Source organism: Solanum dulcamara, chromosome 9, assembly GCF_947179165.1.
Source record: "Solanum dulcamara chromosome 9, daSolDulc1.2, whole genome shotgun sequence".
NCBI lineage: Eukaryota > Viridiplantae > Streptophyta > Magnoliopsida > Solanales > Solanaceae > Solanum > Solanum dulcamara.
Window position 1 is genome coordinate 71,598,057 of NC_077245.1, and position 15,798 is coordinate 71,613,854.

Genomic DNA, 15,798 nt, shown 5'->3' on the forward strand with positions numbered 1-15,798 from the left:
GATTCTCATGTATCAAGATTTACTACTTCTGATACATCTACAACCTATATCAATATAAGATGTTATGTATCAACCACAAATCAGTTGAAAGCTAATACAACAATCTTCAATGTATCAATCCTTAATCTGTCGAATGGTCATGTATCAGTTATCAATGTATCAAACTCAATTATAAGAAGAAAGTTTATGCATCAGATTCTCATGTATCAAACTTTACTGCTTCTGATACATCTACAACTTATATCAATATAAGATGTTATGTATCAACCACAAATCAGTTGAAAGCCAATACAACAATCTTCAATGTATCAATCCTGAATCTGTCGAATGGTCATGTATCAATTATTAATATATCAAACTCAAATATAAGAAGAAAGTTTATGTGTCAGATTCTCATGTATCAAGCTTTATTGCTTCTGATACATCTATAATTTATATCAATATAAGATGTTATGTATCAACCACAAATCAGTTGAAAGCTAATACAACAATCTTCAATGTATCAATCCTTAATCTGTCGAATGGTCATGTATCAGTTATCAATGTATCAAACTCAAATATAAGAAGAAAGTTTATGCATCAGATTCTCATGTATCAAACTTTACTGCTTCTGATACATATACAACTTGTATAAATACAAGATGTTACGTATCAACCATAATTTTTACTGTTTCTGATATATTGTCGTCCACTACGATTCCATCACTTTTGTATCGTTCATAACTCACCTCGGATTGTCAAACTCCAGAATGTCTCAGTAGTATCGAAATATTCATCTCGATTTGCTTGATGAAATTCGAATTTTAGATTGAACTTTTTGTTCGATGTTATGCTTTGTTTTTTGAGTTTTTCATGTTCCTCATAACTGTTACGCTTTATATGGATTATTTCCCTTATTTAGCAAAGTAATTGATTGAAACAAGGAATTCTAACTTAAATTACGTTACTATCTATAAATAACTCAACAACATTAATTATACTACACCCAAAACGTGATGTATCAGAAGAACCAGTAATGTATCAGAAATTTGAGAAAAATCAGGGAAATTGGATAATTTAAGAAAAATGAGGGATAAGTTATAATTGAGCCTTTTCACTATGAGATTTAGGTAAAGTTTACATATGTTTTACAATTGTGAAGAATTGGAATCTGTTAAATTATTGCTCAAGCTTGAGTGATACTCTACATTTTTGATGTAACAAATTCTAGTATGTGTTTGTAAAGCCTTCTAAACATGGCTTTACAATATTCAAACTTCTCAGCAAAAAAAGGTAATAGTCAAATTGTAGTTAGATCAATAATTTTTCGGTGCAATTTGATATTAAGGTGATCAAAATTCTATTTATGTCTCGCATTCGAGTTTTTAATCAAAATTCTGATTATGTCTCGCATTTGAGTTTCATTCTCCATTATTAGCAGTGGAAGTCTCTTACAAACACCGCTTAAGCAGATTCAGTTGAGAAGAAACATATTTCAATTGATAATTTTTTAATATTAAACCACATGAAAAATAAATGAAAAAAACTATGAATTAAAAGATTTTGCACAATGCTAAACTCAATTGCCCAAAAAGTTCATGATAATATTTTTGGCGTATTTTAGAATAATAAATACAAATGGATGACTTGATTTTTGTATGATCTGTTAGTTTTGTTAAAAATTCTAGCAGAAGGATGAAAATTGTTAAATTTTAGATACTTGAAGGATGTTTTCTGCTAAGAATAATATTTTAAGGATGTAATCTAAACTTGGAATATAGTTTAAGAATGCTTTTGGCCAAAAACTCTATTTTGTAAACTAGATAACCCAAGATACTGACCTGTAATTTTCTCAATATCAAAGGATTATGTAAGGTATCATGGTGCGTCAATTTGGGATGAGATAACTCAAACAAAATAGTGGAAACTGATAAAAGCTTGGATTACACAATTACTTCAAAGTAAACAGAATGTTTATCATATAGATATTCATTATCAAAAATATCACATGTATATACACATTAGACTTCATATTGGCCTTGGATTTTGACTGTACATCAGAGATATAAATACATTTGATGAGCTAATTATATTTGTTTAGCGAGTTTGAAGCATTTCAGAGGAGGTAACTAAAAATTACTCAATGTGTGACCTAATGGTCAATGAAGTGGATTGAGAACTATGAGATCTCAGGTTCAAAACTAGGAATGGCAAAATTAAACCCAACTCACCCAACCCGTTTAAATCTAGGCGGATTATTGGCACACCCATTTATTAGGTTAACCCATTAAAAATTGAGTTGATATATAATACAAAGACTCGAGAGAAATCTTGTCAATTTTTTTTTTAAATTTTTTTTTTAATTTGATATATTATATATAGCCATAATTTTTTAAAAAATATTATTAGGTACTGAAATATTGTAAAAGACCAAATAAAATAAGTAAAACCTAGTAAGTTGGGTTAAGTCTTGACCCGTTCTATAATTCATTACCCAATCTGTTTTGACCCAAGCAAATTTGAATTGAGTTGGGTTGGGTCTTGACTCATTATGACCCCGACCCAACCCGCCCAATTGTCACCCCAATTCAAAACCCAACGATAGCAGGCGAAACATGGAATTCTATGATTAAATACTATCAAATACTCCTTTAATTCCATTTGACTCGAATCGTCAGGGATCGTCTACTTTTATTTGTCCAATTTAGAAAATTAAAAAATAATTTATCACTTAGTTTCTAATTTACGCTGGTTGTTAACTATAGTAATTTTCCAAAACCTTGAATTTGTTACATTCGAATTGTCATTCTATTTATTATGAATGGGGAAGTATTTGATAAAAATTAACATTACTTTAATCAAACAATTTTATCTCCTTTGAAGAAAAACCCCCAAATATAAGAAAGCTTCCAAAACTTCAATTTCACCAACTTACAACCCAAAAGAACTTCGTATACACCTTCCATATGTTACAGGTGCTAGTTGATTTGTCGCCCCTCGTAAAAATGGGGAGGCCATTTTGAGCGGGAGATTTGGAGGGGCGTGTGTGTAAATTACATAAATGGTCATTATATTCCCTCTATCTCATTTTATACGATATAGTTTGACCAGATACGAATTTTTTTTAAAATTTTTTTTTTGAAACTTATGGTCTATAGTGAGTGCTAGATATTTGTGTGGTTATAAATTATTTCATTAAGGATAAAATCGACATTTTCAATAAGAACGACCTTAAGTATATATAAGAGTTAAGTGTCAAAAACACATCTAAATTATCCATTTTTTTGAACTTCATACATAAATTATTGGGAGTGTGAGTTAGAGAAACATATATATCTCTTTTATTCCACTCATATCATGGTATATATACTACACTCTTTCTTTCATTTAAAAAAATTGTGACATCACACTCCACATGGACAAAAATAAAAATTAAATAAATTATTAGAATTAGTTAAAATTAAAGATTAAAGTATTATTATCCTCTCCCTCCCCCTCCCTCCCCCTCCCTCCCCCTCCCTCTCCCCCCCTCCAAATTTTTTAGTTTTATTTTTATTTTTAAATTCCTTTTATAAAAGTTTTTTTAAAAAAAAATCTTCATCTCCCCTCCTCCTTCAAATAATAATTTAAATATTATTTTATTATTTTTAAAAAATTATCCCGCTCCACCTAACCCTTCGCTTCCAAAAACAATTCTCGTTTTGTGTTAGATATATACATATGATTTTATGAAAGTATTTTTTACTTGCACCGAGACTTTTATTACTGTTATATTCGGTGCGTAAGTAGAAAAAAATATTTTTCTAAAATTATATGTACATATCTAATACAAAATAAGAAAAATATATAAATAATAATAAATAAATAAATAAGAGCCGAAGTTTAGATGGGGTAAGTATAATTTATTTTTTTTAAAAAATAAAAATAAAAACTTTTTTTAGGAAGGAGTGGAGGGAGGAGGTGAAGTATGAATTTTTAAAAATATTTTATAAAAGAAATGTAAAAAATAAAAGGATAGGGGATTGTCCGAGGGGAGGTGGTGGATTGGGTGAGAAAAATATTTTAATTTTTTATTTTTGTTAAAATTATTTTCTTTTTTTGAAATAGAAATACTTTAGCCTATGACTTTACTAATATTAATAGGTTATATAATTTTTGATAAAGTGAAATATTTTATCAATGGAGAATGCCATGTGGCAAGATTTTTTAAAAAATAGAGAGAAAGTATATTACACACACTATTGAAGTGTGTTTCTCAAACTAATAAATGATAGTTTAGGTATGAAACTCACACTTCCAATAGTTCAGATATGAAACTAAAAAAAATGGGATAATTTAAGTGTGTTTCTTATATTTATCTCTATATATAATGTATTGCTATTATATAATGTATTATATAATGTATCAATATAAACAGTGTATAATCATATATATATACACACACGCATCTATATATGTTATTTATACAATATTTATATATTGCAGGTTGATTTTGTTTTTTCAATCTCGATCAATTCAAATCTCCTCTAAAAAGTTCTAAATTGTAAATATGAGTTCATCTCAATATATCACGACTTTTGATATATTATTCACTTGAAACGATTTATCTCATATTAATGGACAATTTGTCACTCTTTTCTCAATTTCTAATAGGTACTAAATCATTCTGTACATTGTTTTGTCACCTAATTCTATTTGGGTTAAATTTGATATTTTCTTTTGTAATTTAAGAAAAGTAATATAGTAAATTTATTTAGTGTACATAATTTAAATCCAATTGAAAGAAATTAAACTTCCATTGAGTTTAAATTATATATATTGCTAATGTAAGAAACTTTTTATACGCTTACATAAAAAATGAAATGTAAAATCTAAGATAATCACTTATTACTGTAAATAAAGATAACTTGATAGGATAATTTTATTACACAAATATATATATTTTTATTTTTTATTTTTATTTTTTCTGTAACATGTTTAACCTTTTTTTGCAGTATTTATAATATACTAATGAATTTGTCCGCGCTTCACGCGGTTATGAAAGAAAATAAGATGTCAATATACATTTACCCAGATGTATAATTGATTTCATAGAGAAATACGTTTGGTTTGGAATTAGTTAACTTCCAACAAAGTCATAAGTTGTTATTTTGAACCAAGAGAAAAGATAAACTTACGACAATAAATTTTTTATATAAAATTTAAAATAAAAGAGAAATCATAGAGAGAACTATGAAAAATAAATAAATAGTGCAACATCATTCTTACAATTTTAATTATTAAAAAATAAAAAGAAAAAATATAAAATCAGTGGACAATCTTTCAAACTCTTGTCGACATCATTTCTACAAGTCGGTCAACATTCAATTACCTTCATTTTATTCTTTAAGTCAAATTTAAGTCAAACTAAAGAATGAATAAAATAAGTATCGAAAACATAACAACTTAAAAGGATAATATGATTATTTTTACGAAGTCTTGCAATGCCTCTATTTATAGGACTATAATATGAATATGTCATCAATATGATTATTTTATTATTTTAGGGGTTATGATAATAAAAAATCATGGAAGTGCTGAAAATAAAGACCATTAAATTTTGCATTAAAGAATATGAATAAACGGTTAATTGACATATTTATTATTTTACAATAAAAATAGAGAAGTTAGAGAAATTGTCAAAAAAGAAGAAGAAGAAGAAAATAATAAACAGAATTCTTAGCCAAAGATTATAATAAAGATGAAAAACTCAAGAGACTCAAGCATTATTGTGTAGATTTGTCTTATTTAAAACTTATAATGAAAGATTTGTAATTGAAAATTCATGGAAAAGAAATTATATTTAGACATTTTAAGAAAGTAGAAGACCAAAAAATAAATAATTATGTCCTACAAAGTCATAAGTCATTATTTTTTGAATCAAAGGAAATTATAAATTTACGACAATCAAAACTTTATATAAAATACAAAATAAAGAGAAACCATGAGATAACTACAATAACTAAATAAATAATGCAACATCATTCTTACAATCTTAATCATTAGAATATTTTTAAAATATATGAAATCAATACACAATTTTTTGAGCTCTTGTCGACATCCACTTTCTGAAGCCACAATCAACATTTAATAGCCTTCATTTTATTCTTCAAATTAAAGCAGAGCATCAATAGAATGAGCACGGGAAACATGACAACTTAAAATGCTAATGTGCTCATTTAACAAAGATTTACAATATCTCTATTTTTAGGACTATAATATAGAATACCAAACAATGTCATGAATATGACTGTTAATTATTTTAGGTGTTATAATAATAAAAAGTAGTGGGAGTAATGAAAATAAAGACCATTAAATTTTTCATTAAAGAAAATTAAAAATGACCTTTTAGCTTCTTGACATTGCATATTTAACATAATTTAGTAAGTTAAATGAGTGATTTTTTAAATATATTTAATATAGCACATAAATAATGAAAAATAGAGAAAAGTCCCCAAAAATTAAAAAAAATAATTGTAGTTCTTGGGCAAAGATAGGTGTCATATCACTTGTTCCTAATTTTGTCATTATACATAAATATAAATTATTATTCTTCTCTTGCAGTGTATTTATCATGACGGTCATTTGAAGAACCTTTTTCTATATTGTCTCGATTATATTTAGGATATTTTTTTCATTTTCAATATCATTTTGTTGAAGCGGAGAATTAAGCATCCTATTCTACAAAATAATCACCAAAACTCATATAAAGGTGAAAGTAGAATCATTAGGAAAGTTTGATGAAAAAGTTTATTTACACAATGATTAGACTTCTTTTTTCCTACATGATCAAGTATATTTTTCTATAGCTAGCTTTTCTTCTTTGTTAATTTTTTTTCACTTTTTTAATTAAGCTTTTTGGTCTTATACAATTTATCTTTGTGTTTACTATTTGTTCAACATTTTTATTGACAGAATGTACTAAAATTTACATTACTTGAAATTTTTGTCAAGTATTTACAATAAAATTGATGTAATAAAAATATGACTTACACGTAAGTAAAAAAAGAGAAAAATAAAAATAATTATACCTTTTCGCCAATAATTTTGTGGAGGCCTGTTTAGATTTTCTCCCTAAATTGAAGTTCTATCTGTTGATCAAAAGATGAATATCATGAAGAAGATGAGATTTTTTCATTCAACAAAAAAAACACCTGCAAGAAAGCAATCAAATCTCATATATATCAAAAAAGCTAAAAACAATATATAAGCTATAATTTTTTTTATAAAGTTATAAAAAAATTGTGATTTTTGGCCAAAAAAATGATCAAGCTTCACCGACCTGGATTGTGGTATAGTGGTGAGACTGTTTCATTCTTAATCAGAGATCTTAGATTCGAGCCCTGAATATGGAGAAAATCTTGTTGAGAGCGCCACCTCAAAAGAGTCCTGTAGAGCGCAATTCAAATTTAGTCACGAGCTTCGAACGGAAAACCGAAAAAATAAGTTTAGAGGCCACCTACCACTCCATAATAAGAACTTCGAAGCTGATTCGACGACAAATCTTCAACATAACGACAGCTACAACGGAGTGAACATAGAGAATTTCTACTACAACTTTCAAGCCTGAATTATTATTCTTTTAACTTTGAACCATAACACCTGGTGAGAGCTTGTTGGTGTCCGAAATGGTATTAAGGTAAGGCTGGAGGTCGCAACAGATAATTCCACTTGGTAGTTTGGATGTAGATCATCACTTTAATTTTATGCTTTTCTTTATCTTCTGAGAATAGTTTGTATGGATCATTTTATTCTAATAAATCACTGCCAAATTTTTTGGTGGTTTTCGTTAAAAAAAAAAAAAAAACCACTCCATAATATATATGGGACGCGGTATATATATAGTATTTAAAAGGTTTGGTGTTCTGTGTGTCTATATTATTATATTATATATAGTAACAAAAGACTAAGTACAAGAAGTTCATAAGTGAAATTAAATTCCAAAATGGCTGGTTTTTCAAGATTGCTATCAACAATCTCCAAGAAAATTGTGAAGCCTTTTTCTCCAACCCCATCAACTCAAAGATTACACAAACTTTCCCTTCTTGATCAAAGCATAGGCAATTTTTATATGCCCATTGTCTCATTTTACCCAAAAAACCAACTAGATAAACAAGGACCTAACCAACTCACTACAACAAAAAAAACTTTTAGCGGCAATAAATATGCACATTAACAAAGAGTGCTAAAACCTTTATCGGCATTAGTTAATTGTCATTAGATCCAATGTCACTATAAACTTTAGTGACAATTAAGCTATTACCGTTAATTAATTGCCGCTAAAAATCATTTTTATGCAATGACTCTCTAAACTTCTTGAAAACTCATTATCAAAAGCAATAACATATCATCATCCATGGGCTGGAAGTTTAAGAGACAATGCCACCATCCATTGTGATGACACTGGGGCTGAGTTCTATGAAGTTGAAGTTAATTGTCCAATGGATGAAGTCGTTCATCGCCCAGACTTAAAATTCCCTCGGAGTGTTCCACCAGCAGATGCTGTTGGTTGTTTGAGCGTAGCTCAACTTAGCCACTTTGAGTGCGGAGGAATATAGCAGTCAGTGTGTGTCTCTCACACAAGGTGGGTGACGCGCTTAGTGCCTTCTTCTTTCTAAAGGATTGGGCTGTGTTAACTCGACAATATCCAAACGGAGAATTAGCATGTCCTCCGTATTATGTCCAAGATTCATTAATGCCATCATGACCCGATGGTCCATTGGACTTTCCAATTGTGGTTGAGCCAAATACACAAGAAAGTATCGAGCTCGAAAAGAGGTTTTTCATATCTGAATCCAAGATAAGAGACCTCAAAGCTTTGGTCACTCATGATCAATCATCAGCAGTGCAAAATCCAACAAGGATTGAGGTTGTAATGTGCAGCAATTGCAGGTGCAAACTTATCAAGTAGTAATGATTTTTCGTCTCAGTTGGTCTTGATATCAGATTTACGAAAAACAATTCCACCTCCACTACCATCAACCTCCACAATTGGGAATATTATCACCGCTCTCTCCACACCAATATATAACTTGGGAGACTTTAGGTTGCCAAAGTTAGTAGCCGATATAAGAAAGTCCAAACACGAACTTTCCAACAAAGATAATTTCAAAGAAAATGCGTTGGTATCAGAGATGCTGGAATAGATAAATAGAATTAATACAAGAACCAGGGATGACCAGTCGTATTTCTAGAAGACTTCATGTCACGATGTGTATCAGTGCAGTAGCTCATGTAATATGCCATATCAAGATTTGGATTTTTGGATGGGGGAGGCCTAGTAGAGCAAGTTTGGCAAGTTATATATCTAGCAATATGTTATTCTTGATGAATAAACATGATCAAAGTAGAGGAATTGAAGTGTTTGTTCCATGACCTTCTCCAATTTGCTACTCCTATTGATGATGATCATGTTCATGAGGAATAGAAATATTGCATTGGAGTTGCTAATAATATGCAAGTGAAGAAATTATTCTTACATGTGCATTCATGTCACAAGTACCATGTAATTAAATTTAAGAGTACAAACTTTTATTTGCTGTGTTTCTAAATTTCTAATTCATTTATGGTATGTTGTTTACACACGATTTGGACAATCTAAGGTCTTAATTTTACATTATTATTTTTAGAGTGTGAATTTAAGAAGTGTATTTAGAGGGTTGGATATTATGATATGAAAATATAAATTTATGCCTTGCAAAATTCATTTTGGTTATGATTGAGGGGCATAAATTGAAGACCAGCACAAAATAAGGGCAAAAGTGCCAATAACCCATCATCATCAGTACAACTTCTGAGAATATGGTATTCAAGATAGTTCATCAGCCCGACTCAACCAAGTCTTACCAAGGAGTTTTCAGCTTTAAAACAGAATCACCTACTACACAGTAGCAAGTCTATTTAAAGAACAAATTGTCAAAAAGCCCATACTAGAGTGACTGGAATTTTGAACATATGATAGCAAAAACAGAGTCATTGGAATTTTGAAGCTCCAGCAACTTAAAGCATACTTCTACAGCGCCCACTTGCAATGTGACCATCCCCGCCAAATATGACTTAAGGTCAGAGGCTGATACCGAGCAAATTAGGAGCGGGATCTTTCTCGAGTTGGAGGTGAAAGGCTGCATTGTAAACAAAATGATATGAACTTATAAAGCAAGAGAGTAATTGTTGCAGCTTGTATCGAAGAGCATAGATATGTGGAAAGGAGAGCTAAAAAAGAAAAAAGAGTGAATAAAGCTGCAAACCTCCTGTGTCGTTCTGGAAGAGGACTTTCTGCTGCAGCATATCCAGGACTATCTATTTCTTCAGGTTTAGACCTTGGGCTGCGGCCACGATAACCATCTGGGCTATATTTCCCTCTCCTCCCTACCCTCGGGGGACTAGGGCCAGATTCCAAAAGTCCTTCCTCTGGTGGACTGTTCACCTGACCATTTTCAGAACCATCTCTCAGCCTTCGAGGGTTTGGACTATGGCCATTTCCATGATCAGGGTTCCTCTCCTTTCTCATGTTTGGACTACGGCCACTGGCATACCCAAAATCCCTTTCCCTATGATTGGGATTTGGACTAGGGCGACGGCCATAATCAGGGCTTGACCTACCTTGACGGATTGGACTTGGGCTACGGGCCCGTCCACGACCATAATCAGGACTCCCCCTCTCTCTTCCATAAGGACTCCGAGATCGGCCTCGGTCATAACCTCTCTTAAGACCCCTATCGCGGTTTCTATCAGGGCTAAACCCATTTCTCCTGTCATCATCATCTTTATTTGCATATTCAACTGTAATGACTTGATCCATCAGTTTACTGCATCAGAAAGAAAAAGACGAACAACAAACAATGGTCAACAATGGTAGTGGAAAACTACGAAAAAGTTTGATCAGAATAACCACACTACAACATATCATTAAGAAAATACCTCATGTTTGTAGCATCCAAGGCTCTAGTAGCATCCTCCTGAGTTTCATATTGAACAAATGCAAAATTCCTTCTAATCCTTATATTGAGTATTTTTCCATATGGATCAAAGTGCCTCTCTATATCCCTGCTCCTAGTACTATATGGATCAAAATTTATTACAAACAAAGTCTTCGAAGGTTTGACACTAGATGAAGATTTCCTTGAAGTCTCTGGCCTCCTACTGTTACGCTCTTCCTGCAGCATAGCCATTTGAGAACACCAAGTGAATTTAATGATTTTTCAAGGGGAGATATGGATTTCCAGACCAAAAAAAGGATTACCTTTGACCACTCAATGCGAAGTCTGCGTCCCTTTCTGCCAAACTCTATACGGTCAAGTCCACGAATAGCATCCTCCGCATCTCTTTCATCATCCATGTACACAAAAGCAAAACCTGAAACCCACCCCAAGAAACACCATAAGATTAAATAAAAACTCCAAGCAAAAAGAGAAGAAGACTCCAGTGAAATATTTTTCAGTATTAAAATAAATAAGAAGATATTCCATCCAACAGAGATGTAAACCATCTTAACTTAACATCTCAATTATAAAACCACTCTGTCAAAACTAGAAATTTTTTACAAGTAAAATCAGCAACAGACCTTTGGTGGTGGACTAACAGATTTCAAGTAAAGGTGCATGTCACATGAGGGAACAATGTAAAGAAAGTGCCTTCTCCATTTTAATCTGCTGCCTCAGCATCGAGGTCGGCATTGTGAGTTGTGACAAGTCTGTAAAATGAAGGCTGGGGAAAATTCTGGATTGGAAAGCAATAATGACTGAGGAAAACGTATGATTGTGATGCCATGATGGATCAGAGAGCTCTTCTTGGAGACAAGAAGAGAACACTTGTCACAGCTAGGAAATGAAATGAGACTCCGTCCATCAGCCATGATAGTGTGGACATTGCAATGTTATCCTGCGCCAAAGAATAATTGAGTATGGGGGTTCATACTTAAAAACACTTCTTTGTAAACATATCCTAGCACCCATAAAAAACTACACATCTTCTGTTATTGAGCCAAATGATCTGAACAGATCTTCGTCCCAGTGCTGTCACAATGTGAAGTATGATCAAGGTGTCCCCTAGCATACCAATTTTCAGTTATTCAAGTCCTTGGACAGTTGAAACTATGGGATAAATGCCGGTGAGGACTTCTGAAACTCTAAAATCATCAATACTCAGAAGAAAATGAACTACAAAGTACGACATGCTTTGCCATCATGAATCAACTGCTTCGCCACCACATCAGCTTTACTGGTTGCTTGTGACCAAAATATCTAGAGCCATAGACAACATAGAACCTAGACGAAGCTTACCAGGTAATAATTTAATCCAGAACTACATTCTCGGATTGGATACAACATGGTGTACTGCAGTATGTCAAGGCGTGATATGCAACGGGTGGAGACAATCACCTTGCACAACTCAGTTCATGCCTCAGTTTGCAGTTGCATGAACTATGGAGGTAACAACTCTCAAATAAAAACTGTCCAGACAGCTGGAAGTGAAATTTTCCAGTATCCCACTAGACGGTCTACTCAGGCACCTTGCTGGAGGATGATTAGATACATGATCCAAACTGACCCGCAATATAGGAGGATCATATATTAAATTCACAAGGTCAAAATAAAAAATAAAAAATATATACATATAGAAATAACGCCACCACAAAAGGAAGGCTTTAATTGAATTTAGCTAGCCATAAAACCACCAATTCATCTTACATAAAAACTTTTTTGGTATAGGTAACATATATAATCTTGTAGGACTGAGATTCAGGACATGAAAAGTACATATGGATAAATAGTTCTGGACACCGTAAACTCAACCAGATGACAAATCAGCCCTCCAGATAGATAGCACGACATCTAGATAGAGAACACATAAAATCAAGAGTTTCGAGGCTTACCGGATTTCATATCCACCCTATCCACTTTCCCATATCTTCTGAAAAGCCTCTCCAACTCTGACTGTCTGGCGTTATACTCAACATTCCCACAGAAAATAGGCCTCATCCTGTCTGAGTAGAATATCTCAAGATTCTTTCCAACCTGAAATCATACAAGAAATATTACTCGTGAGCAGGGAAGAGAAACAAACTAAGTTAGTCCAACTACAGCAAACATAATGTTCATCATCACCACAGATAAAAAAAGTGCCACGAAACATCAGCAAGCAACGGCAGCAATCATGCATCATTGTGCATCCTTTTAAATAGTTGTTTCTGTATACTATAACTAGTAATAATATTATTTGTGAAGTAAACGTGATAAAAGTTTTGACAATTCAGCATAATAGTTGCTAGATATGTTCCACTTAAAATGATAACTTACTACCAAAAGCTTAAGACAACCAATAATAGCTATAGCATTCCTTAATTCTAATATATTACAATTTCTTAGATCAAAAGTTACCATACCCAAAGAGTTCAGGAATTATGGCTTTTTCCGAGAACAATTTAGATATATAGGGTCATTTCATTTTTCAAGAGAATGAAATGATAGATTAAGATGTTACTCATACAATTAAAACCGGATGATTGGAATGGAGAAATCCTGCATAAGTGTTATGTGATAGAAGGATGACTACCACAGTAACAGATAAGTCCTAAAGAAAAGTTATCATACCGGCATTGTTATATGGCAGTGAATACTGGACCGCTAAAGTCCAGCATATCTACAAGATGAATGTTGCAATCATACAAGATTAGATAAGATTAAAAATGGAACATTTGCCATAAGATGCAAGTAGCACACATTGAGGATAAAATGAGAGAATATAGCTTAAAATTGTTTGGTCATGTCTTGCATCAACCTACAAACACACTGGTCAATAGGTGCCAAACTATGGTATATTAAGGTGTTAAAAGGATATGAGATAGACCTAAAATCACAAACGGAAACTACCTTTAGAGACCTAAAATTGTTGAAATCAACTCAGCTTAGCTAGAGATAGGGCACAACAGAAGAAATAGATTCAAATAGGAAATATCTACTAGCTGATTTTGAAGCTATTGCTTTTCTAGAAGCAGGTTATTTAGGATCAACTTCATGAATCCTTTATATGGATTTGATCAATTTGATCATGGTACTAAATAATTTGCCTGTTAACATAGACTTGGTGTTTCTCTAATTCTCACACTTATCTCCTATATGACATACAAGTCTTTCCACACAAAACATGCTTAAAAGAAATTGTTGCTTCTTCCACCTAAATGTATCATCTCTATTTTTTATACTCATGGTGTCTGGACCAACTTTCGCGCACCTCGACTAATTCCACGGGATAACTATCACTTCCCGCCAATAAAAGATACCAGGTACAGTCCACCAATGCTTAGAATAGATGGAAAGAACTGACCTAATATTTATTTTTAATCTCTGCTGAAATTTTAGTACCTGAGACCTTAGGGTTCTCAACCCAACCCACTTCATTGACCATTAGAACACACCCAGGTGCTCCACCTAAATATATCTCCATGTTATGCGAACACCTTACAGTTACACTCCATCTTCTCGTGTGGAAATCAGGCACCAAAAATGCTAGTAGACAAAGTTGACAAATCTCTCTTTTTTTGAATGATGGTGGTGTCCAAGCTACCCTGCACAAGCCTCAACTATTCCACCAAGTACCTGCTAACTCCCCATTCCCCAAGGCATATTAAGGAAAAGAAATCACTTACCAGTACTTTTTGCCGAACTCGAGACCTAGGGTTCTCCTCCCACTTAATTGACCATAACACCGCACCCTCGCTTACCCATAACTGAATACATCATTCATAAAACCCATTAAAGTTAGGTTGAAACAGCTCATGGTCAACTTCAACAACCCTAGTCTACAACTTTCAGTTTCATTTGACTTATCTGATACTTCAACGATTAAAACCCTTCACTTTCCATTCTTAACACCAACACAAACAAAGCAATTTCCTAACCTAAAAAATACAAATCCTCAACAAAATCCTTAATTTTGTTTTGAAAAAAATCATTCAACCAAACAAACCAACAATTAAAACAATTCATTCCTCCACATAGAATATAAACCTTTTCTTAATTAATCCAAGTCAAAAAAAAAATAGATTCAACATTTCCCTTTATACTTAACTGATTTCTACAAAATTAAAACAGATCTGAGAAACAGAACAGTAAAATTAGTAGATCTGATTGATAAATTAGAGAGCGATGAAGAATTGTCACCTCTTTCGAAAGTCCAAGCAATCGTGAAGTAGAGCGAGAGCTTCGAGGCTGAGTGGAAATATCTCTGAAGACGCTACCTGTAGTTATAAACAGCAGAGGCGAGTTTTTTGTATTGACCAAAATACCCTTCTGGTGATTTTATAATATCTATAGTCGTTAATAATTTGTATAATTTTTATCTTATTTTATCGAAAATATTTAGTTGGAAAATGAAGTAAAGATTATTCTTTTACAAAAAAAAATAATTTTAAATGTGTCATGATACATATTTGTGTGGTTGTAAAATTATTATTAAAGGTAAAATGAAAAATTTATTCACGAACAGATGAGGTTTAAGATAGTATATGATATATGTTAATTTATGTGATATAATTTAACCTAATATTAAGTTTAAGAAAGATATGAGAATTTTGAAAATTGTAATTTTAAACATGATATATCATTTTTTTAGCGATAAAAATTTTCAATAAACTTTTCAACTTAATATTAAGTTTAAGAAATATATGAGAATTTTGAAAATTGTAATTTTAAATATGATATATCATTTTTATGGCGATAAAACTTTTGAAGATTATGACCTTAAATATGTCATAACATTCGTGTGGTTAGTCTTTCCAAA

General features: G+C 32.0%; 1 protein-coding gene and 1 pseudogene across 2 annotated transcripts; one reads left to right on the forward strand and one right to left on the reverse strand.

The window, feature by feature from the left end:
- Positions 1-7,963: 7,963 nt before the first annotated feature.
- On the forward strand, positions 7,964-9,393 carry LOC129903772 (acyltransferase Pun1-like; annotated as a pseudogene).
- Positions 9,394-9,768: 375 nt separating this feature from the next.
- On the reverse strand, positions 9,769-15,257 carry LOC129902288 (serine/arginine-rich splicing factor RS31-like). Of its 2 annotated transcripts, XM_055977458.1 has the most exons (7): positions 15,180-15,243; positions 14,666-14,746; positions 12,893-13,034; positions 11,261-11,373; positions 10,939-11,174; positions 10,266-10,826; positions 9,769-10,139 (listed from the first exon to the last, which is right to left on the reverse strand). In XM_055977458.1, the coding sequence occupies exons 3-7, from the start codon at positions 12,996-12,998 to the stop codon at positions 10,103-10,105; spliced, it is 1,053 nt and encodes a 350-aa protein (XP_055833433.1). In that variant the 5' UTR covers positions 12,999-13,034; positions 14,666-14,746; positions 15,180-15,243; the 3' UTR covers positions 9,769-10,102. The 2 variants fall into 2 exon arrangements, with proteins under 2 accessions (XP_055833433.1, XP_055833432.1); XM_055977457.1 differs by lacking the exon at positions 14,666-14,746 and having other exon boundaries at positions 15,180-15,257.
- Positions 15,258-15,798: the final 541 nt, after the last annotated feature.